The following is a 24,857-nucleotide window of genomic DNA, read 5'->3' as shown; positions in this document are numbered from 1 at the left end:
GTGGAAAATGATAAATGTTTATCTTTAAATGGCAGAGAAGAAGAGTGGCGTTCTGCCAGAGAGAGGGAAGGAAGTGATGGAGATGTGGTCTTCATTTGTAGAAAACAATAGCACTGTAACAATACTGCTCACAATTAGCTCGACCACAGTCTCATTTGTTTACAGGAATCACTTCAAAGCCTCAGAATTATGTCAACAATCAAACACTGATGTTTGAAAATGCCACACATAGCTGCTTTAAACAATCACAGAGGTGAGGCGGCGGTGAGGTGCTTTATGGGAGATTTTCTTCAGACAGAAAGAAGAATCTGAGTTTAATGAATGACGGACAACAGCAGACCCCCCCCCGGTCCCCCAGACCCTCACTAATCCCCTCACCCTGCTCCCTCTCTTCTCTCTGTGCTTCAGTGGAAGTGTGGAATGCTTAAGACCCTTTTAACCACGACGCCGCTCGGTGTGATGGGAAAACTGATGACGGTTTGGACGCCCGGTCGTCGAGCAGAGAACAGACTGGAAACCTTTCCTTATCAGGTGTCTCAGGTGTCTGCTCCGAGACTTCAGTCCTCACCTCGGGAACAGTAGTTTGAGGAAGTCCTCCTAACTCAAGGTCCACTTACTTGTGATTGAAACTTCTGCATTGAGTCTTTTCTCCAAGTTAAAGGTCAGATAACAGTTTAGTCGTGGCCTGATGTTTTTGCAGCAGAGATTCTTTAGTTTGATAAAGTTAATCCACATCGTCCCGGACCCGCACTTACATGGACCAGCTGGTCCTGCGTGTCGTACTCCTTGGTGCAGCCCTCCCAGTGGCAGTTGGTTTCATAAACCGCCTCGGGCTCCTGTTTGCATTCGTCCCGGTCCACGTCGTCCTTCAGGTCCAACAGGCTGCCGTGGTGGTTCTGTGGAGAGAGAGCTCAGACATGACTTGAACTGTCCGTTAGCAATAACTAGAAAACAATTAGCTACACTGAATTTAAACCAGTTCATCTTCCATTTTCATCACTCATTTGCATAAAGTTTTCGTCCTCTACGGGCGTGTTCACGCCGAGCACACGTGGAACAGTTTACAGCTGTTCAGACTCATTCAGCTGTTTGTTCATGTTTTATTTGAGCAGCAGAGACAGTAAATTACAGATTAAATCCATCATGTTTCACTAAAGTTAAAGAGTTTGGAATCAGATTTGTTTTGACAACTTCCACCACAAATACACACATGTGACTTCTGCTTACAACTCCTGCTGCAGCTTGTAATTAGGCAGTGTGAAGATAAACGAACCAAACGCACAAGAAAAACAAACAACGGGAACTTTGTGTTTCAAACAGCAGAGAATGATCAGTGTGATCAGACGCGTTCTCAACAGGTGGCAACAGTTTCACTGAAACATTTCTGCTCAAAAATACTCGCATCTAAAAACAGTAAGACTCACGTGACAAAATGCTTCCTACAGTCCTTCATATAAATCTGATTCTCCCCTTCAAGCCCAGTTTTAATCCTTTAAACAGCCCTGACAAGAAATAAGGACAAGACATGTCCTCATAATTCAACGTTTTCTCACTTTGCAAAAATATTCAGACTTTCAGAAAAGTTCTCACCCATTTTACAACTTTCCAAAAATGTCTGAACTTTGCAAAAATGTTTTCAATTTCCAAAAAGTCCCTCACGTTCCAAAAATAACAAAACTTTTCACTTTCAAAAAAAAGTCTGTGAACTTTTGCTTAACTTCCAAAAGTATTTAGATTTTTTAATAAAAGGTTTGAAGTTTGCAAAAATGTCTCCATCTAATAATGTTTCCCTGAGTTTTCCTAATGTCCACAGTTTTAAAATGTTTCTTTTTCCAAAAATGTCCTCACAATTAAAAATGTCCTCAATTTCCAAAAGGCATTTTGACTTTCCTGACACGTCATGACTTTTTCCAAAATCTTTTGATATTTCATAAATGTCCCCACTCTCCAAAAAGTCCTCACTCACCGTCCAAACAGTTTTCACTAATGAGTTAAATGTCCTCAGCGTCTCAGACTCACATTGTCCTCACTAAGACAGCAGTGGAAGAGCACATATGCATGTTGTAAGACTGAAACTGACACATGGCTTGTCCCGCCCGGCTTCCTGTACGCCTCTACAATACACACACACACACACACACACACACACACACACACACACAACTTGCTGACTGCAGCATGTTTGTCTCTGCCCCACGCACACTATCTTCATCAATTCTGGTGGCCCCAAGACGACTGTGTGCACCGCCGTCCCCATGCATCAAGCCCAAACCTGCCTCGCTATCGGAGAGCAGCCGCAAATTTGTCAAAAGAAAGAGAAAAAGGCTCCTCAGATGACAATAAAGCCCGGCCAATATTTCATGAAAATGAAGTGCTCTGGCACAGTTTACAGTGGCGAGGGAGAGAGAGAGGGAGGGGGGGAGCAGGAGCGACCAAATGAATGGATGCAAAGCTCTTATCATGTGGAGTTTTTCTTTATCTGAGACATATTTTACAAGGGGGTCGGGGGGGGGCTGCGGCTCCCTGGGGCTGCGAGTCACGCCATGGAGCAGGACACAAAGGAAACGGCAGAAAAAACCCACTCAGGAGCTCATCACATGCAAATGAAGACACTTTACAAACATGTCGTCATTATGCAAAACTGTCTTAACTTTAAACAATGTCTTGACTCTTGTCCAAAGTCCTCTTACTTTCCATTAATGCCCTTGATTTCCAAAAGTGTCCTCGGTTTCCAGCGTCTTCAATTTCAAAAACTGTCCTCACTTTACAAAATACCCATAAACGTCCTCCCTTTATAAATAATAAAAAAATACCCTGATGTAACCAAATATGTCTCCAGTGAGTGTTCTGAAAAAAGGATGTCAGGTTTTATTTTCCACTTTATAAAATCTCCTCTCAGGCTTTTTGAAAGTTCCTCACTTTGAACGTGTCGGTGTCTTTATCAGCTAAAGGCGCTAACTGCTTCTAATTTCTCACACAACTGATGATCTGTCCAAAGATTATCAGACATCTCTGATATTTGAACTAAATAAACCTTCAACATTTGATCAGCTGTGACGTGAAGTTACTCACAGAACCAGACGCTTTAAAAACTTTGTCCAAAGGTCGACGATGATTTAATAATTAAAGCATTCACACAGAACAAGCCCTCTGAGGTTTAATGAAACCGTTACATGATGTTAAAAAAAGATTTTTGTCTCTCGTACCGGTGAACAAGGAGACAAAGGCCGCAGTCCCTCGGCTTCACTCTTGACCTTTGACCTTTTGGTGATCATGGGGTCGACTGTGCTGCTGACGGCCGAGTCGCCGCTGGGGTTCTGAGGACGGAAGAAGAAGAGATTCAGTTTCCAGATTCTGAAACCTGATGGAAAACATCAACACAAGCCTTCACTTGTCGTCGTTAACTGTATGAAGATCAGCTCTGGCGGTAGAGACCGATCCGATGAAGAGTCTCCACCTCCCCGTGCCCTCGTTGACCTTTAACACACATCTATAATTTCAGGCTGAGTCAGACGAGCTGACAGGATAAGCTGGTGTGGGTGGAGGGAAATGATGGGTCACCCTCCAAACTGTCTCCCCCAGCGAGTGTTTACCTCCGAGGGGACGCTGCTTGTGCTGAGGTCGACACCACAAATCATAACAGCAGTAAACTGTGACCCGCCGAAGAGGGGTGATAACGCCGGCTTTAAGAGGCAGCGGCGGCAAATAAAATCCACCGTGAGAACAAACAGTTTGAAAGCGGAGCAGCTAAATTCAAGGTTTGGCTAAGAAGCTGTTTCAGCAGCTGCCAATGAGAAATACCTGGAGAGCAAGAAGGGGAATTTCCTTCGGCCAAAATCCACAGAGAGATCACGAGAACAACGGGACGACTGAATCATCCTGAGAGCGTACACAAGAACACAAACCGCAGTTATCTGAAAGCTCCGACATTAACCCAGAAATGTTCCAGCAACAGGAGCGGACGCTGTTTCTCTCTGTTCCACGTCTTTGATCCACAAAACGCTTCTCAAAGCATTTCTGTCTTTCAATGAGTCCAAGAAAAAAATGAGTGAAATCAAACCATTTCAGATCTCACATGAAGACATCAGTCACTTCTCTGCTCAGCCTGGTCAGGAGGTGGCTGCCAGCAGCTCAGCCTCTCTGTCTTCACAGATTGGTATCGAGGAGAAGGAGACTCCATTTATTCAGCTCATCAGAATAAGTCTCTATAAACTCACACACTCACAGAGCTGATCCCTTTCCACTGAGGGTTTTTAGGCTTTAACTCTAGAAGTGATGAACAGCTGATACACTCGACTTATTTAATCTTATTTATTGACGATATATCCAGACAAACTCCTGTGTGTTGGCAAACGAGTAAAAAAAAGAGCTGTGAGCTGTTTGACATGTGTTTTTACCTTGGACGTCAGGTCGCTGTTGTGGGCGGAGGCCGGCAGGGAGGAGAGGCCGAGGCCCGGCTGGCGGCTGGAGAAGGTGGGCGGAGGCTGGATGAGGGGCGGAGTGTGTCCGAAGGCGCTGAGCCCCCGCTGCTGGGAGAGGAGCTGCTGGTAGGCCATGGGGTTGATGGGATGAGGGAAGGGGAAGGACGGGCTGCAAGGAGCAGAAGAAGAAGCTAACGTCAATGAGATTCACAGTGATCCTGCATTTTTAAAATTGACATTTTTATTTTTAAAGAAGTGGGAAGGAAAGGAAATGAGGAAAACAAAAGGTAGTGGAGGAAAAGAAAAGATGAGAAAGAAAGGAGGGGGCAGGAAGCAAAGAAGGAGGTATGGAAAAAAGGAGCTAGATAGTTGGGAGATAAATGCTTAAGGTAGGAGAGGAACGAGGAGAATATTTCATCCCCAACAACCTAAAACCTGAACATGAGACTGAGCCACTAGTCAAGAGCAACATTTTCACAGTGTGTTTATTTGGAGCGTGTCTTCAGGTGAGTTACCTGAGTCCTCCGACCGACAGGTGTCCGTAGGAGCTGCTGGCGGCCGAGCTGGAGCGCGAGTTGTTGATGTAGGCCACCAGAGAGTTTGGCGAGGTGCGGATCATGGTCTGGAGGTCGATGCTGGCGTCGGACAGCGGCGAGATGGACAGAGCCCTCTTCCTGCTCAGCCGGGGCGTCAATCTGGGGCTGGAGAAGCGAGACACTGTGGACACACAGGTGGGTCAACAGGTCATTAAACTGTCACACTGTGGACGTCTGCCCTGGTGGTGTGATGGTTTTAACTCACTGACGTCGTCGTCTGTGAAAATACTAAGGATGATTATAGCTGAGCTGTTGCAGTTGATCTGTGTGAAGGTTTCCACAGACACCTGGTTTTAATGTGACACAGGTGATGAATGCTTCACCTCCTTCATTCTGACCCCACATCCCAAAGACTCCCTCTGCTCACCTGAGAGACTCTAAACTCTCTCAGTCTAAAAGAATGATTCCTGGAATCTGAACGGTCACTCCTCTCCTCATCACTTCCTTGTCGTCTTCGTATTTCCTGTCGCCCGCTCGTGCTATTTCAGGATCGAGGCGCTAAAGCGTCGAGGAGGGAGGGAGCCTGCTTCGCTCCAGCCGGGACCGACGTGATTGATGCCGCCACGGCCTCCCCGCGACACTCAAACCCCACGGACACAGAACACCCCTATCAATAAGTGCTCAAGATTGATTCACAGCTAATACAGTGAACCATTTGTTCACAGTGATGGAAACTGAGCCTGGCAGAGGATATTATTAAATAAACCCAAGTCTCGTGGAGGCAGCAGGACATCCACTGAAAGAAAAGTCGACCTGCAGCTGGTTGGAAATTGTCCCAGTGACACAAATTTCAAACAGTTGAGAGGTTTAGTTGTAATAGAGGAAGAATCTCCAGCTTATCAAGTCATTTTATTTTTATTTGAGTCCTAAAAACCAAACTCTCTTTCAATAAGTGAACAAATCTCCCATAATGCCTCTGTCTGCCTCTAACTGATCATGTATCAATACAACAGGTCGTTATGTGCAGCAGTGACTTTCAGAAATGCAGAGAAAAGTCTGGCACATAACCCTCTGTAAACCTATGTTTCTAGTCCTTATGCTAAGCTAAGCTAAGCTAACTGGCTTCAGGCTGTCGGTTTCTTTTTACCATATATGAGAATAGGGGCATTTCCTGAAATGTAAGCAGCCACTCAGTTACAGATAAAAGTAAGAGTAGGAATTGAAAGTGAAGCCATCCATAAAGTAGAAGTAACATGTTGTAACTGTCCTTTAAACAGCGTCTTCCTCCCACGTTTGTCCTGTTGTCACGAGGTTTTATAACCTGCGTCTTTGGTCCTGAAATGTGTCCGTACGAACGCCAGTGGGGCCGTGCGTCTGACATCTGCCCACATGTGGCGACCCCATTAAGATTCAGACATAACCAATCAATCTTCCCACAATAATTCCCCGTAATTACTTCAGATAAACATCACACAGTCTGGCTTGTACTTCACGATGTTAAATGAGGGCAATTTACAGAGAATTGATTTCAACTGTGAGGAAATGTATGCAGAGCGATCTGATCGATTCTCAGCTCTGAAATGTTAATTCAGACAAGGACTTGAAATTTAAACTCCTCTGTGGAACTAAGTGGCTCTAAACTTCCTGCGTGTTGATGTTGCACTGCAGTTCTCTCTAATCAATTATTCTTTAAAAAAACTGTGATTATTGTTGATCAAATTTTCCCAGAGCCCAAAGCCAATCCTAACAGAGGCCTGTGATTGGAGGTTCCTTTATACTTCAGATGAGCTGATAAGGACGATTTCAGATAAATATGACCAATATTAGACTTGACCTAGTGTTGGGTCGGTATTACAGGACAATGCTTTGGATTTCTGGCACCCACAGGGAAATTATAACGTGTGGTGACCATGTCAGCTGACAGTCATATCCAGTGAAGATCAATACAGGACCAAAGCAGTGTGTTTTTAAAATGGTAACGCTTGATTTTGCATTAGCTTGTGAACCAGCTGTTTGACCTGACTGCCTCTGAGGGATGGACAGTAAGCAGAAACCAGAAACCTGGAACTGTTGTGTCTCTGTAAATAATATTATAAAGACACTGCACCTGCTCTGCCTTCAGATAACTTGGTGCTACATAAATAAAAATAGAATTGAACTGAATTGAAATCTTACCACATTTTCTCAGTAGGTAGTTAGCACTTCATGTTAGATCACCCAAACTAAAGCTAAACGAAAAGACTGGCTGTTTCCTGCAGATAAATGTTCCCCTGTTTGACAGTTGGGGGCAGTAATGTGGCAAAAGAGAGAAGCTAACTGCTTGCTAGCAAAAATGGATGTAAACGGTCCAGGCTTCATGATATTAAAACAAGGCCTCCTCCACCATTAAGGCCGTCTGTACTGATGACTTTACTGAGAAACAGTTTGGGGCGAACCACATCTGGCGTGGATCAAACCTTCACTTCCTGTCACAGACGTCCGACGTTCGGCTTATTCCTACGTCAGCGTGAAGCTCTGAGCGTAACCTCCCCCACAGATTAATTCTGCTTTGTTTGCTTTCACTGCCGTCCTTAATGACGGGGGCTAAAAGGTTGTTTCTAAGTATGTCCTCCGATACAAATCTCCAACATATGTTATCTGTTTAGAAAGCGGCGCTCTGAGACCCGAGAGGGAGGGGACATGTCTTTATTCCGGGACATATGGAATTTGAATGATGAAACAACAAATCCACAGAAGAGAAAAACATCACCGCTCGTTCCTCGAGGGACGTCTCCGCTCAGGAGGTTTATTACCAAACACATTAGCGTTGGTGGGGCTGGTGTCGTGGGATGCTAATTTGGACGTTTAACTAGCTTAAGTTGAGATGAAGCTCAGGTTGATGGTGATGATTGGGGGGGGGGGGGGGGGGGGGGGGGGCGGGGGGGGGCACGTGTAGTAGGAATCAAGGTTTGTGTGTTTCTTGTTATCGATGGTGGCGGTGGCTCGGATGAAGCCGTTCAGGACTGGCAGCCATATTCATCTCTGTTACTTCCTCTCACCTCTGGGGAGATGTGTTTATTAATGTGCCACTTCCCCTGATAAATGGACCAATGGAAAAGCCTGGGTCGACCCCTCCACCCCCCCACCCCTGTAATTTATATCAGCAGCCGCCACTGGGAGGGCTGGATGGGACAGAAGTGTGTGTGGAGTGATTTGGAGAGAGAGAGAGAGAGTGTGTGTGTGTGTGTGTGTGTGTGTGTGTGTGTGTGTGTGTGTTACAGCCCCTGAGGCCACTGTGGTCTGTGTGTAACTGAACAGTTAGGAACCAGAAGGTTGAAGGTTCAAACGACGGGGAACATTTTTGGAAAGAGAAAATCTCTTCAGGAGATTTGTTGTTTATTATTTTTATTACTTTGCAGTTACTGCAGGGTCATATTTATTTCTCAGGGAAAGTTTTTACCAAAACTAGGAAAATTAAAAATTCTTACTTGTAACACAGAGTTCCAACAGAGTGATACCTCTTCTCTTTAGTGGATCACATCTCCTCAGTTTCAGCTGTCAGAGCTTTCATTGATATGATATCAGTAATTTAAACCTCTTTGTAGTTTGGAACCTTCAGTATCTGGATCCAGCAGCTTGTGGAATAAACCGTGTGCCAGATTTCAGTCGACACGTTAGATCCATATTTACTCAACCGTTACGTACCTTTCACTGTCACCGGTACCGTCATTTTTCAACCTGATTCTAGAAAAAGTGACTTTAAGGATTGAAAGAAGTGACTTGATAAGAAGGAGAGTCACAGTGTTCCATGTTGATGAGCTGCAGAAATCAATGAGCTCTCAGCTTCGTTATCGCACAATGATGAAACAGCAAAAACACAGACGGTGAAGAGAGGAACATCATCAAAGCTTCAACTGCACCTGTTCTGACCTCTGACCTTCAGCAGGCCATTTTGTACAGATGTGTAAAACACTACATCAAACACTAATCATTTTGAAATTGGTTAGCAGTAATGTTAGATATATCTAACAAGGTTTACTGTCGCTTCAGACTGACTGACGCATGAAGGAGAGCTGAGTGTCGAGTGAGTAACTGTGAAAAGATGCTGTTTATCCTTCCTGAGAGGACGCTGGACGTCATTTCTACTGTCGTTTCAGCAGAAAGACATCTGTGGTGTGTTTGACTTTTATAATGTTTGAGTTTTGTGTTCAGTTCTGTGAGCGATGCAAACACGAGCCACCGTCTTTCTTCTTCTCTGGATGTATGAGAGTGAAATTGTTAGTTCTCAGCTTGTTCCACAGTTTCAAATAACCAAACACACACTGCACTTGGCAGCTCAAATGACTTTTTACTGCTCTCTCTCGCCCTCTCTCTCTCTCTCTCGCTCTCTCGCTCGCAGCCACATCCAGCAGCTTCGGTGAATAACTTAACAATGACATTTTGGCGAGACGGAGCCAAACGTGCTTTCCGTTTGTTTTGGCCTCAGCGCCTGCACAGTGTTTGGGACGGCTGGAAACTAAGTTATGACAGCTTCAGTGAGGCCGGCTTCACACTGTTGGCAGCCTGCCGCCGCTCTCAGCGGCACAAGCTTGGCCTCCGGCACCACAACACAGCAGGCCCATTCACAAGCCTGAGCTCTGTCTGCTCAACCTGCAGGGAGGGGTTTAACCCTGACTGACCACTTGTTCTGCCACTGAGGGGTGGATGTAATAGTTAGCGCTCTGCCTGAACTCAACACATATGTTGAGTGTTGATTTTTAAAATAGACAGGAGGTTTTTACCTTCTTGTCAATAACAGTTCAGACCTTTTCCCTCATATGGATGATGCTGTGAGGCAGAAATACAGATCAACATGTGAGTCGGATGTTTCATCACAAAGTCACATTTGAGACAGAAACAGGCTGCGTCCACACGACTGCGTTTTTATTTGAAGACGGCGTTTTGTGTTTTAAAGTGAACACGTGGTCGTGTGGTCGTAGCCATAGAATTTTCTTCTTGTCATCAAACAAACTGGGTCATGTGACGTCTGATCTCCTCGAAGGCTGCGTGAAAAAACGCTCGACGATCGAGCTCCAGCAAAAAAAGTTTCCATCTGGGTCATTCTCCTGAGCTGCAACTCCAGTCTTTTGTTTCATGAAGGAATCAAAATGATTGGTTGACAGACGGCGCTGGTCTGCAGGAATATTGGGTCTAAATCTTAGTTTGCCTCCCGCCAACATTTTACTGGAAATACACGTCTGTGAAAATAACTGAAGACAGAAGCCACTGCAGGATAACAGGTAAAATAATGGTCTGCAGCGTGTGTTCACTTTAAACAAGCTGCACATAAACGTGCAGAAATATCTGAATCCAGATTTCATCATGTCGATTTATATCTGATATAAATCTCAGAGCGTCACGAGGAGGAAGTGTCACTTTACTGGAGCAGCAGAGAAGTGCGGCGGCAGCTCAGACAGATGACGTTCCTCTCTGTGGTGTTCCCCTCCACCATCAGTCTCCTCTCAGACATCGCTACCCTTTTAAGGTGCAGAGCAAAGCGCCGGATCAAAGTAGGCATTCATTACATTAAATGTACCTGCTGCGACCCCGTGTGCCCCGTGACGGCGTGCGCTGGAAATGTCACAGCGGCACAATAAGTCCTCCATGTTTATGGAAAAGTGCTGGCGGAGGCTCGGCGGGGAGAAATACTGCGCAGTGCGCCGCCGGCACCTGAAGGCCCTCGGCCGTTTGAAGTTGTTTGACATGAAAAATGTATACAAGGCTTTTTTATTTATACGCCTCTCCTGTGATCTTTGTTTCATCATCCACCTGGACTCCACGCTCTGATAGGAATTTCATTCTCCTTAATCAGTGTCAAAGCAGCTGATTGGATAAAGCAGGGCGGGCTGCTGGGACGGCAGACCTTCCTTTAACTGCACAACCCGGGCACAAGCTCCCGCGTTAGCTCCAGAAAACGGTGGAATTGCCCTTTACTGGTGCATCTGCATGACAAAGTGCCCTGACATTCAGCATCAGATACCAGAGGAGGGAGTCTCACTCCTCCTTCTCCCCAGTGTCAGCTCCAGGAGGTTTTCCTGTAGCAGGAACATTTAGAAAGAGCGGCACCTTCTCCTGGTTTTTATATGATTAGAAAGTGAATATTGGCTTTGGACTGTCGATCAGCTTATTGTGTTCTGGCGGGAAACTTGAGCAAAGAAAAGTTTTGGTTTTGTATCGTTTCTTTTTCCATCTTCAAAATAAATGAAAACGTGATTTTAGCTTGACTTTAATGCTGCGTTTATCTTTGTTAAATATCCAGTTTCAAAGTTTCCCGGTGGGAACATGTTTGGTCCCAGAGTTACTCACCGTCGATGGGGGTGATGTAGTCGGACAGGTGGGCCCCCGCCGCGGCCCCGGCCCCCTGCATGAGCAGCTCGCCGTAGGGGCTCCGGTGGCTGGCCATCAGGTGGTAATACTCTGCTGGACTGGCCCCGGCAGGAGGAGGAGGCAGTCCAAACAGACCACGCTCTTTCAAATGCTCATGGGCCACTGTGGGGGGGGGACAAGGGAAGAAGGGAAGGAATAAAGGGAAGTTAAAAAGGAAGCAAGGATGGAGGAAGGGCGAGAAGGGGGAGGGGGGGTGAATTCCTGGTGCGTCCCGTCTCACACTGAGGAGATCTTTGAATGGGCCGAGGGGCCGGCAGTGAGGGGTCACTGATGTGCAGCGGCCCATGTAGGTGCCCCCCACCCCACAGTCTCCTCAGTCTCAGAAGGAAAACAGTCAGACACTTTGTATTTTCTTTATTTCACTGAAGATGCTGCAGGAGTAATAATTCTCCAACGTGAAACATTTGGAATAATGAATTAATGTCTATAAATCTATAACCTGGTTTATCCAACTACGTTTGGCAGCTGTTCAGTGATATAATTAGTGAAATTACAGGCACATTAAGAAGCATCATCACGAGAAAACAGCGTCTTGAATAATGATGGATAATGAAAGAATAGTTGGAGTCGGACTCTTTCTCTCTGTCACAAAGATTCTGCAGGAAAACGACTTTTATAAATCAAGTAGAAGCAGGAAGTTACATTAAACTTTATTTTTGATTTCTTGGGTCCTTCTTCGATATCTTTCATTGAAGGTGTCATGTGGTTCAGAGAGGACTGCTGCACAGTCTCTGCTTCTGACTTCCCTTCTTATGTTCAGGTTTTAATTTAGTGAATTCCCCTCATGCGTCCGCCTCCCTGTTCACCTGGCCTGTGTCGCTGTCGACATCTGGACACAGTAAAGCACGTTTAAAAGCTTCAGGGCCAATAGGACTGTGATATGAATTTGTTTTCCGCCTCCAGAATCCACCCACCCTCCCCTCCTTCTCTCCATGACGATGCCGTCCTGCAAACCAAACGCCCCCCTCTACCCCCTGCCCTCGCCTCCTAAGTGATGTTTCAGACGACATCAGGGCTCCGGACGTAAGAAAGAACAGACGCCGTGCTGGCGCTGACTTCATAGCTGAGGTAGCTGCCCTCACTTCTCACTTCCAGGATCATAGTTCCACCTTAAAAAGGTGTGAATGAGGAGGGAAGAGGCAGATAAAGGCCAGAGCGCTCCTCTCGCAGCACAGGGTTAAAAACACAACACACCAGAAGAGGAATCGCCACAGTGATGAAGCAGCTGATCCCTGAAACTAAACTCCAGCTGATGAGTGGATGGTGTCCTCTCTTACGTGTCGGGCGTTGTGAAGCGTTTGTGGGAAAAAAGAAAGGTCACCTGGAACACATAAAAGCTGACGGCCTCCGTTTTCAAACCCAAGGCCTCGTCTTTCAACAAGCTATTTGCATTCCCTCCACCGCCGACGCGCTCCCCATCCTTTCTCCTTTCGCACGGCTTTATCATGGCCAGATCTCGGGCGCCGGCGCTTATTTAAGTTTAAAAGCATTGCCACATTACCACTGACAGACTGTAAAAGAAGATTTATATCCCGCCCCGCTGCTGCGCTCCAATCTGTTATTGTAATTCAGCGCTGAAGAAAGACTTGTCATCACGTCCTGGCAAATTTGGAGGGGGTGGATAAGTATTCACCAGCACTGGTTTTTCTTTTATCAATTTCCACAGGTTTTTTTTAAGGATCCCCTCTCGGTATCAAAGCACCTGGGAGCACAGGTCAAGGTTTCTCCGCTGCGAGGCCAATTCATTTAATAGTGTTTGTATGCAGCAACCAGCAATCACTTTATTCAATTCCCCGCTCCCTGCTGAATATCATGTTTGACTGAGCTCCTCTTAACGTCTCTTTTCCTGCTGAAAAAATACAATAAAGGCTTCTACCGCTGCAGCCTCTCCCACTGCCTCAGGTCTGTACCTTTACCTGTGACTCCTCCCACACATTAAGACTTGTTTCTTTGGAAGATTTTTAAAGATGTGAAGAGGTTAAAAGATCCAGTATTGTAGAAGAATTATTCAAAGGAATGATTATCGTTGTCATCATGTGACTTCTCCAAACTCCCGACGTACACAGGTATAAAATAATTACCTCGATGAATCAGTGATAATTACATCTTTCAATGAATTTAGAAAAATGTTGACGAGGGATAAAAGAAATAAAGGAATTTTTTTTTGCTAAATGATGTTAATTTTCTCAAATTTCTTTCTTTTTCTTATGAAATCTTAAATATTTTCACCTGGTTAGCGTTCTGACAATCCTTCCAATGAAAGAGTCAGAAAGAAAACTGCCTCTCTGGTTGAACTGCTCACAGCTCCTGTTACATCGATCTGCTTCAGAAGGAAGAAGCACTGGTCTGCACCAGGTTTACGGGTTCAATTCCACTTGGACTCCGCCATGAGTCTGAATCTAACTTTGATACAGAGACTAATTTCACAGGAACAACACTGAGCTCCGGCTGGATTTAGCTCTAGTTAAAATGATTGGACAACGGGAGCTGATGGAAGAACTTACAGTCGGCTGGGCTCAGTCCTCTGGCTGCTGAGATCATGGACAGGGTGGGGCTGCCGTGCACAGAGCGCAGGTAGTGCTCCATGTGAGGGTTGACGTACGGGTGAGGCGGGCTGAACGGAGAGTCGCCGGTCGCTACGGCAGCAGGCGAGAGGCGGATCAGGGAGATGTCAGAGATGACGGGGCTGCCGGCCAAACCTGCAGGGCTACAGCAGAGGACAGGAAACCAGGAGAGACACATTAGTGACAATAATAATTAGTAATACTTAGAAAAACTCTTTTTAAACCAGTGACATCAAACCACTGCTGAGATGCCTTTGAGCAACACAGTAAATCCCTTTCTGACACTGACTTCTGTTTTTAACTTTGGGATAAAACAAGGAAGAGAATGGGAAAGGCTTTAGAGAAACACCAACCAATCAGCACTCAGCAGCAAAGATGGACTCAAAGCGTGAGACGAAACAACAGCTCTATCCTGATATAACAAGAGACTAATGCAGCTCAGTGTCACGAGTGTAAAAGTGTCCAGGAGCATTTTCTGCATCACTTAGAACCTGAGCGCCATCAGCATGAGGCACGCTGTGACACGACCACCTGAAGCGCCGTCACACTCGACAAACTCCTCCGGCGAGCGTCTTGAGTAATCCATCTGCAAACCCGATCCTCTGAGCCTACACCTCGGTGTGCACACAGACGGCGTTGAGAGTGAGATCACGTCTAACACGGTTCCTCTATCCGGCTTTTGATCTGGGACAGTCAGAGGAAGGGGTGAGATCGGGGTCACGGAGACGAGTAGACGGGGAGGGAGGAAGTGCAGTTTGGCGAGTAACCACCTTCTCCAGATTACACTTCTATCCACAGGGCACGGTCGGTGTCGTTTAACGGCGTTAGCTCATCTGGAGAGAAAAGATCCTGTGGGGTCGACAGAGGGACGTCTGTGATTTCTGGAAGATGAGCCTGACTGAAGAAGAAACACTGACACTTGCCTGGAAGAGCGTCTGTAATAATTGTGTTACTTTGTGACATCACAAAAATATCTGCGTTTAAAACAAGATTTAATTAGCTAGAGTTTAAACTGCAGATCATTTCTCAGGTTTAATCTAGTATTAACACTTCCCTTCGAGTCCCTACTGGATCCTACATTTCCCATGATACAACTCAACAGCGTCTTTCTTCAGACCCTCCACGACCCGTAAAGTTTTTCTGTCTCTTTGTTCCACAGTCTTTGTGTTCATGTTGTTAAGTTATTTTAGTAATGTTTTTATAAAACTCAGACTTCATCAGACTGATTACGACCAGGAGCCAGATGCTTGAAGTCTGTGGGTTCACACTTAAACTCACACCATGAGACTCATTTCTTCTTTCACAGTAAATCAATAGACCTGCTCTGTTTTTATATCTGTCTGTATCAGTTTATAGACTCATCATGAAAGGAGAATGATTTCACTGATGGGGTCACATGAGGTTCTCCAGCAGTCGCAGAGCAGGCGTCATTAAACACACATACATGTGTAGCACCTGTACTTCATCACATGAAGCCGCAGGACTTACAGGTCGGATGTACGAAACATTTCTTAGAACTAAAAACTGGAAAATTGAATCATAGTTGTTAAACATTTTTAAATCTTGTGAGTTTTTAACAGATTTCAGTGGTTAAAAAGTCACAGAACCTCAATATGTGATTGAAACGTTAATGTGTTTGAAGTGAAGTCAGGTTTCAGATCTTGGTGTTGGCCGTTCCTCAGTGTTTACCAAATCATTTCTCTCCTAAAAATACACTCTCCGTCTCCATCATCCAACATCCAACAAAAGCTTTATTAGCCCGCGGCCGGATGGTTGGATTGCATCACGAGTGAGGCAATGTTTTTCTTTCTCTCCGTGCAGAAGATAAAGATCTGATTTTCCTCCTAAAAAGATAATAACCCCCTCCGTCTGTTTTAATAATTAATGCTCTCATCATGTAACAGCCAGCAGGTGAGCGCTGTCTGTCTTTGAATCCAGTCTATGAGGGTTTGTTTACTGTGATAACAAGCTCCAACAATCAGTCTGGATCACATGAAGAATATAAATACGTCTGTCTTTACGTCCAGTCTGCAAACCTTTGTTCCATGAAGCAGAGGCGCAGCTCAGAAGTGATCGTGGTGAACGAGTCATGTAATATTCAGATGTTCAGGAAGACGTCAGGCCGTGGGTGAGTTCTCTGGGCGCCTGCGCGGCGCTGAGCGAACACAATGCTCGACTTTCCGAGCGTATCTGGGTCCGGCGCCGGGCGGCAGGCAGGACAGGAGGGAGCCCTAACCCTCCTGGAGAGGAGGAAATGGACCGAACCAACACATTCACCCAGTCAGATACAAAGACGCAGCCCGTCTTCTTTCCTTGATTTACATACTCACACACAGCATCGTGTTTCTTGTTTGTACTTTTAAGTAACTGTTTGTCCGCGACTCTAAAACGATTTGCAGTCAACTTTGCAGACGACATTCGTCTGTTCCTTCCAAAACTCTGGTTAAGGTTTGTTTGATTTACGCACAAAAATGACTTGTTTGTGTTTCAAGAAACATCACGTTTAGGTTAAAATAACGCCTTTGTTAAGATCAGAGGACGTTCTTCGTCGTGGTTACAGTAATAACCACGTAGTTGAAGTTTGGGAGCGACTAAAACGATGAAACAAACAGCTGCATCCCAGTTACTCCAACCTCCTTCTTATACAGACTTAGTGTCTCTATCACAAAATCATCTTACGTCTTCCTTTGCTCCCCTCATGATTCGTATGACCTCCAGGGGGCGCTGGCACTTAAACTTGTTCTTAAACTTTGGTAGTTCCTTATTTTAGCGGCCTGTAATTTCAGAATCATTTTCAGGACGTGTCCTGGAGAGGAGAGTCTTAGCTCCGCGCAGCAGAGTCTGCTGAACACGTACAAATGTCAGATTCAGTTCAGCTTTTATTTTCCAATTTCTCGCCGGATGTTTCCGGTGAAATTATTAAACAAATCAGAGACGAGCAGCAGCAAGCAGCAGCTCTGTTAGTGCAGTTACGAGGGTTTCCGTCCACATTTCCATTAGACCTGGTTTACTGTTGAAAGCTTGAGCTGAGTCTGTTCAGTGAAACACATTGGCCTTCACATTAAGTGTATTTAGTGGTGAGATTTAAAGGGAGTTAATCAGGCATGACGCCTCTCACACCTCCTGGCAGACATGACCTTATCCTCTGTTCTTTTCACTGCTGTTTACGTTTGTTTTTAACGGCACAGACTGCAGCAGGTGCTCACATGATATCAGCTCCATTAACGAGGTGCATGACTTTATGGCCGCGTTAAAACACATACTCAGCACCAGATTGAGTCCAGGGTCACAGAGACGTGTGATTAAAGTGTAGATGATGTACATGCTGATGTCGTAATTGAAGCTTTTTCTACCAGGAGATCTGTTTATTAGGTCAAACCACCGATCTGCAGCAGTGGTTGTTTCTGTGAGTTTTAAGCTGGTCACAGTGAGTCAGTGCAATCGTTCAGCTCCAGAGTTCAGAGTTCAACATGTGTCGAGAGTCTGCGCTCCTGAGCGAGAAGTTCAAACTTTTACTGCAACTTTTATCAGAATAATGCTGAACGAACTCTTTGCAGTAACGACCCTCTTTGTTTTATTATGTTCTCTGTTTACTGGAGCATCATGGCCAGTTCCTGAGCTCTCTCTGGCACCAGGTGTTTTATAAGGTCTTCAACTAATGTTTTTTTAATTAGCCATTAATAGGGTCTTTTTTAAATTTTAAAAGCCCAATGTGACGTCGTCTAGCTCCTTATTTTGTCTGAACAAAAGTTAAAAAGCACCAAGTGATTCAGTTTAAACAGAAAAGCTACAAATCTTCATTTTTATCACATGAAATGTTTAAATTTCATGTGATAAATTCCTGTGATGAATCGAAAAAGTTCCATCTGAGGAACGTGGATGTGTTTTATTTGCACATGAGAATATGCCTCTACATGCATCTAAAGTGTGTTTCTTTGTGTGTGTGTGTGTGTGTGTGTGTGCTGCGAGTCTCTCCTCGGTGACACCAGAGATGAATTACAGTGTGACAGTGAGTCTCGTCTCCGGTGTCGGGGCTCAGGGAGCGCTCTGATTTAGATAAATCACGTCGTCCAGTGCACGGCTGAATAAACTCCCACTGTAGGTTTATAAGTCTGCTGCGTGAAGCGGACGCCTCAAACTTAACAGGCAACCCCCCCCTCCGCAGAGGAAGAAATGACCTAGATACAAACAAACACATCACGGTGCCGCAAATCATGGCCTCCTTAAAAAGTCATTTCATCATCTCATCCTCCACTTTGTTCTGTCCTCGCAGCCGGACGAGGTTTCTCATCTGACTTCAGTTTGAAACGGTTTCCACACTGAAGCTGAAACATGTTTCTGTCTAATGCAGCTGATGGTTCTTCTTCACACGCTGATACTGAAGCAGCAACTGAGAGCAACCAGCGATTCAGCTGATCCAGACCAGCAGCTGATGGTCTCCAGTCTCTAACCACCAACCATGAGGTCGTTTTATCAACAGAAGAACAAAGAGAACGTCCCGACTCCATCAGCTGATACGGCCCCAGATTTCTGCGTGAGGTCACCTGATGGGAAACCAGGGCGCCGGCTGACTTCTGACTTCAATAAAGAATCCAGATATAAACTTCTTACATCTGCTTGCAAGTTAGCAGCCGTTCAGATTCAGGCTAACCTGTTTTCAGAGTGAATAACACAAAGCTGGGCGGTCTTATGTTTCTTCTTCTGAGCCTTGACGACTCCTCCTCTCGAACACTGTGTTTTAGTCCGTGTCATCATTCTGACCTGGGAACACTTGTTGCTGCTGAAGGCTCTCTGCCTCTGTCAGGACGGCTGACAGATGAAGTTTACATTAAACACTGAGATTAGACGTGAAGATCAAGACGTCAAACAACACGCAACAAGTAAAATGCTGGACGCCAGGTTTATTTACTATAATGTAAAAACTAGGTGTTTGTCTGTCGGTGATCTACGCTTGATAATATGATTAGCATACATGCTACATTACTGTCCTTTCTTTGGGCTGGCTCCATGTGGGTGAAATCCAGTTTAAAGACTTTGTCCTTTATTCCTCAGTCAATTTGTGTCCAGTCACATTACCACACAGTGAACCCCGAGCCTGGTGTTACTGATCACACGGCCTGGAGAGGGAGGAACCGGGGGCCAGCAGCAGGTTCATCGGACCATGCGGGCAGCAACACTGGGCCGTGTTAAAGCAGGAACTGAACTCTTTGTGTTGGTTAGAAACATGTTCAGAGTGAAGCTGCTGAGTGTTGTGGCTCTCTGTTGACCGTCTCCTCAGGGAAGCTCGGGTTTACACATTAACAGAAGATCTCTGCGCTACACAAACACTCAGTGTATTTCAGTCCTTTTGAACTTGACTGAGCTGCAGGCTGACGTTAGGGAAACTCACACTGAGGAGATCCCAGTGCTGCGGACGGGAGATCACGCTCTGCCAGATGAGCTTGTGAATATATCGTTGGTACGAGTGTCATGAACTGAGGTGGGAGTAGAAACAGAGTGATGATGTGATGTAAAAATGAACTGAGGACAAAGGGAGTTGCCTCAAAAGGTACACACATCTTTTTAGTTGAATCAGATGTCTGATTAATTAACTAGGTACAGACTCAAGTTAGTTTCTGAAGGAACATTCACATTCCTTCGCTGTGTCTGACTCTGGTTAAGCGAGCTGAGAGACCGGGGGTCGCCACTGTACATGATCACAACTGAAAAATGTTCAGGGGTGTTTTGCCTCTTAAACTACAACTTTCCATTTAATTCTAAAGTCCAGTGGCGCCAGTGCAGAGAGGCCAACACTGGAGGAGGAGGTGTCTTCCCTCGGCCTCCTTCAGTCCAGCGTTTCATCTTCAACTAGAAATGCTCTTTGAGGAAAGTAAAAACTCTGGAAACTCCAGGTATGACTTTTAGAGTCAGGCCTGCCACAGATCTCGTCTCAGCTCCTTCATGTTGGTGGTGTCTGCCCCCCCCCCTCCGTGTTCCTCTTCCTGCCTCGTCCTGCAACTTCCTTGCCTCACTGTCATTTGGCGGCGACGGCGAGGGAAGACAAACCGTCCTCGGTACCCGGTGGAAGAGGGAGGGAAAACGAGGCTTCCCCTCGGCTGCTTTTTATGACAGGCTTGACAAAATAACCAGCCCTCTCATTACGGTATATGCAAACAATGATAAAGGGGACGGCGCGGAGATGTCATGTTAGACAATCAAGGAGGGGACCTCTGACACGCCGCCACGACTGTATAACAAAGTGCCGCACCAGGCGACAAATGACACCGCACTTAATTTGCTGCGCAATGTTCCTGTAATTAGGTGAATTTGGCACAGGCAGGGGGGAGCGACAGCTAGATCAAGGTCTTGATGAATTAGGGGTCCACTGTCAAGATCAAATCACATTAATCAAGGTGGCCGAGTCCACGGACAGCCGCCCCCCTCCCCTCCCCTCCCCCGCCCTCCACTTTCCCAGCCGGCGTGATGAATAGCCCTGCTGCCGCCAGGCGCGAAGTATGCATCACCATCAAATCTGTGAATTTAAATGTAAGAGTACTATTTGGAGAATTCTATTGACTTTTTTTGTCCCGGTGCCAGTTTTTCTTTTGTGATAAAGTAACTTCAGACCTGGTTGTTCTGATTCAAAGTGTGTCACAGACTCAGCTGCTCCGGCACATCTCATCCCTCTCACATGTTGTTCTCAGTTTAACAGCCGTCTGCTTCAAAGCAGAGGTACTGATTCAAAAAGCCCCTTTTCAATGAGCAGCAATTAAGATAATAATGTACAACAACACTTAGACTGTGAGCACGAACATTTTCAATCAAATTTATCAACATTCATATTTATGCTCCGTAACACACTCTCCTAATGAGTCTGTACTTCTGGCTGAATTCAGTCAGTCACTCATTTCAGTGGCTTTTCTTTCTGAAACAATCCTCATCAGCAGACGGACTTCGCCCGTCTCCCAGATGTTTCATAGAATTTAAAAAGATTCTTGACCTCGACAACAACTGCAGCTGCTGATGAGAATCGTCTGATTTCATCAAAAGCTCCAGAAAAGCTAAGAATTGTGGTAAGATGTACTTTAAACAAGATATATTTTCATTGTGTCCTGAGATTAACTGAAACCAAAAACACACATGCAACAATCTGCATCACTGTTGTAGTTGCACAAACACTGGTTTGGCTTTTGAACAAAAGCAAGAAAAAGGGGATTTTTCAGTGAACCAACGGCTCCTGATACAAACAACAAATCTGTAAAGTTGAATTTTGTATAGTGTAGTGTATATAGCACTCTGTTCTTTACAAGCTGAATTTCCCTCAGGAAAATAAATGGGATGGCATCTCTTATTGAAGCCCACAGCAGCCTGGAAGTCGGCCTCACCACCAGCGCTGCAGCGGCACACGCAGCCTGTGCTGTGACCTCTATACTCGGGGAGTTTAATTACCGCGCTAGCTCGGGGGCAACACGGCCTGCACCACACAGATTAGTCCACACAACAAGCCATTAATGAATATAAAGAGGTGCTGGACGGGGGTTGGATGTATTATGTCATCAGTGATGGATCCGGCCCTGCCGATCGCTGCTAATGGAGCGGCTGCAGATTGATACCAGCCAACTGGCAGAGACTCATTCATGTTTCAGCCTCTTATTTATCCAGGAACAGAAGTGGGAAGCAACTGGGAACATTTACTCAAGTACTGTCCAGAAGTCCTCAGCAGTTTCTGGTTCTACTCCTTCACGTTTCAGGAGGAAATACTTTCCATTGATTTGAGCATTTAACCAGCGGATTCCCTGGTTTAATCTGAGACCCTTCGTATGAAGCCTGAACCCTCTTCAGCCTCAGACCCTCAGGGGCCCAAAAAGCTTAGTTTTTGCTCATCAGATGATTATTGGTACAAGATCAGCTGAGAGGATGCTGCTTCATCTTCACCTTCATCGATCCTCGAGTTTAGAGCTCAGTGGTGGCATCAGTCAGAGAAGTGTTTGTAGTGTTACTGTTCATCAGCTCTTTGCTCTTGTTCTCACTTATGACACCGAATGTTGCAGTCAGAGATCTCCAGGTTCATCAGGTGTCCGAATGAATCACCTAAAGCTTCAACAAGCCTCTTCTACTGTTACACCAGCCCCAGATCTCACAATATCTAATCAAGTAAAAACCAGAACCATCATTTAGATTTAACAAACTAAAGACTAAAGGAATGACCTGAGTGACTGAATGTAGACAAGTCCTGCAGCAGAAAGTCAAGCTGTACTTCTTACTCCACTGGTAGTGAGTTCACACACATTCTGTTTCCCGCTCAGCAACATGCCTTGCTCAGTGGCACCTCAGCTCTTGAAGGAGAGGGAGGTTTTTTCACTTTTCTCTCTGAGATTTTCCCAGTTTGGATCCAGCAGCACGACTTCAGAGAGCGAGCTGACTTCTCCGTACATCAGAGAGTCTCAGCCCCGGATGGTTGCAGCCGAAAGAGCCAGGCTCGCCCACTTAATCAAACTGTATCGGAAACAAGGGCTGGGAGGAAATATTCAGAACCAGCATTGATTATTCACTTTGGAAGTCAGCATGTTGTCATCTGCTTTTGATACTGAACTTGGCGAACGCTCAGCTCTCATCAGCGCCCGCTAACATACACTCACAAGCAAATCCTCTGGAGTTGGAAAAAAAGAAAAAGGAAAACAACCTCTGCTGCGGCGCCGTAACTGAAGATGAAGTAACGATTTGCATCAAAAAGATCTGACGACTTTAAGTTGGTTCAACCTGCATCTGACGAGCCTCATGTCGCAATATTTACTCAGCAGAATAAAAGGCCACTTACCCGTGCATGGCGTGCAGAGCGTGAGGCTCGTAGTGGTATCGTCCCTCGTGATGGCGCATGTCAATCGGGATCGGCGTGTGGAAGGTGGGGAACATGTGGTGGGGGGCTGCAAGAACAGAAAAGCAAAGAAGAAGAGAGAGTTAGATGAGGGAGGGAGGGAGGGAGGGAGGGGAGGGGGGGGAGAGGAGACTTCAAAAAAAAAAGAGCTTGCCTTTCAAAACAAAAAAAAGAGAAATTTCAAAGCAAAAGGGCTACAATAAAGCAACATGAATTTCAGAGCAAGCTGAGCACTTTCGTGTAAAATATTGGCACTATCACACAAGAGAAGTGGAATAAATAAATAATCAAAGTCATCCTAAGAAATCCTACATCTTGAACATAAAAGATATCCAACCGGGCTTTTGACAAAGACCTGCAGCTAGATGGTCTTTGAACTAGTCGGGCTGATGGACTGTGTGGAGGGAAGCCGCGGCCCGACTCAAACCGGGACTGACAGCACTGGGAAAAGCTTTCTTCTGCTCACGCTCTTCCCTCTTCCCGTCCAAACAGCCTTAGTCTCCTCTGGAGCTGCAAACAACCCCCCCCCCCCCCCCCCCCCCGAGTCCACTGGAAACATGAGGGGCATGAGTTTGACGTGTTGATTCCTGTCTGCTTTCACTTCAGGATTTAAGTTCTCTCCAAAGTGAAGCTGCTCTCGTTTTGTGTTTTCTAGGTCTGCAGAGACTCAGGTGATGTTCTGACCTTCGCTCGTCTGAGGCACCAGGTGAGACGCTGATGGCACACCTGCAGTAAACTGACCTCTCACAGTCACAAGATAGAAACTGAAGTAAACCTTGGAACGCAGGCTTTGTCTTTATGAGCAACAGAGTGTCTGCCCAGTACATTCTGCTGCATCGCTGCAGCTGCTTTCCAGTTGTTATGCTAAGCTAAGCTAAGCTAATCAACTCCTGGCTGTAGTTCTTCACTTAACACACTGACATGACGTCAGTCTTCCTGATCTGCCTCCCAAAATTATTCCTTCAAGTTTTAGTGAGAACGAATCAGAAACACGGTCACAAGTAGATTTCTTTCACCAGTGTGCAGATTCATCCCACCACAGTTCTGCTGTGCCCTCCAGTCTTTGTGATCCGCCCCTTCATTCGTCCACTTCACATATGTCAAACAAACCTGAAGAGGAAGCAGGTCGTGTGATAAAGGTGCATTTCTGCTTCCAATTTAACCCGTCTCCGTTTAATAGTCATCTGTTTTAACGAGCTTTGTGTGTTTCATCGTGCATCCTTTTAATGGCCCTTTTTATTTTTCATTAAAGCCCTGTTTTTCTTTCATGGATTCTTCTTGGATCTGGGAAGTTTACCCAAAACATCAGAGCTAATTAGCTGTTGCGATAACACGAAACCACAGAAGATGTCGTGTCTTTATTTTACCACCATATAAATGGAGCCTTTTGGGCTCTTTAACTGACTTTATGGAGTTATGTTTCTTGTTAACATTTTTCTCAGGTTTTTATTTTGGAAAAGCTCCATGAGGGCATTGCCTAACCCCCCCGCCCTCTCTCTCTCTGCATTTCCTTCATCATGTCCTCCCTCGCTCGCCCTTTCTACAGTTTTCAGATCCTGTTAATTGCAACCTGGTGTGTCTCGTCTCCGAGCTGCCGGATCGGAGAAGACAAGAGGAAGAAAAAGATGGAGGGAGAGGAGGGAGAGGTGAGCCAGCTGATATCTGGACTGCATTAAAATTCTTCCTGTGTCTCTCACTCACTCACTCACACACACACACACACACACACACACACACACACACACACACACACACACACACACTCTAGCGGGACTCTTGCGGGGTGACCTGGGATTTTCGGAGCGGAGGGGTCAGGGCCACGGATCATTATCTGCTCTCGGCCGAGCGGCGAGCGGGGATAACGGGGCCTCCCGGGGCTCCCAGGGGCCCGGGACCTGAGTGAGTCAGCATTCCAGGTCCATTCCTCTCACTCTGCACCCTGACAGCCTGACAGACAGGCCCGGTCCCCGAACGCCTGCAGAAATAGCCCTTTTTACCTCATTTTCAGTCTGCACAGCGCCACCGAGGCCTGATGGGACGAGGCTGGATTCCTTCAGACGACCAGCTTGGTCTCAAC

The 24,857-nt window shown here is 45.9% G+C and overlaps 1 protein-coding gene across 1 annotated transcript in view; it reads right to left on the bottom strand.

Annotated features, from left to right (window-relative positions):
* Nucleotides 1-24,857, bottom strand: part of LOC111235546 (zinc finger protein GLI2-like) — a 75,306-nt gene that overhangs the window by 7,912 nt on the left and 42,537 nt on the right. The window contains exons 3-9 of the mRNA XM_022764017.1: nucleotides 22,724-22,829; nucleotides 13,867-14,069; nucleotides 11,282-11,464; nucleotides 4,937-5,138; nucleotides 4,398-4,590; nucleotides 3,207-3,317; nucleotides 756-896 (exon numbers count right to left, since the gene is read on the bottom strand). Of these exons, the coding sequence (XP_022619738.1) occupies nucleotides 756-896; nucleotides 3,207-3,317; nucleotides 4,398-4,590; nucleotides 4,937-5,138; nucleotides 11,282-11,464; nucleotides 13,867-14,069; nucleotides 22,724-22,829 (1,139 nt within the window). The remainder of the gene's footprint in view (nucleotides 1-755; nucleotides 897-3,206; nucleotides 3,318-4,397; nucleotides 4,591-4,936; nucleotides 5,139-11,281; nucleotides 11,465-13,866; nucleotides 14,070-22,723; nucleotides 22,830-24,857) is intronic.

Source organism: Seriola dumerili, unplaced genomic scaffold (genome assembly GCF_002260705.1).
Source record: "Seriola dumerili isolate Sdu_G_001 unplaced genomic scaffold, Sdu_1.0 BDQW01000513.1, whole genome shotgun sequence".
Lineage (NCBI taxonomy): Eukaryota > Metazoa > Chordata > Actinopteri > Carangiformes > Carangidae > Seriola > Seriola dumerili.
Note: the sequence above shows the minus strand (reverse complement) of the source record. Positions and strands in the feature narration are given on the sequence as shown.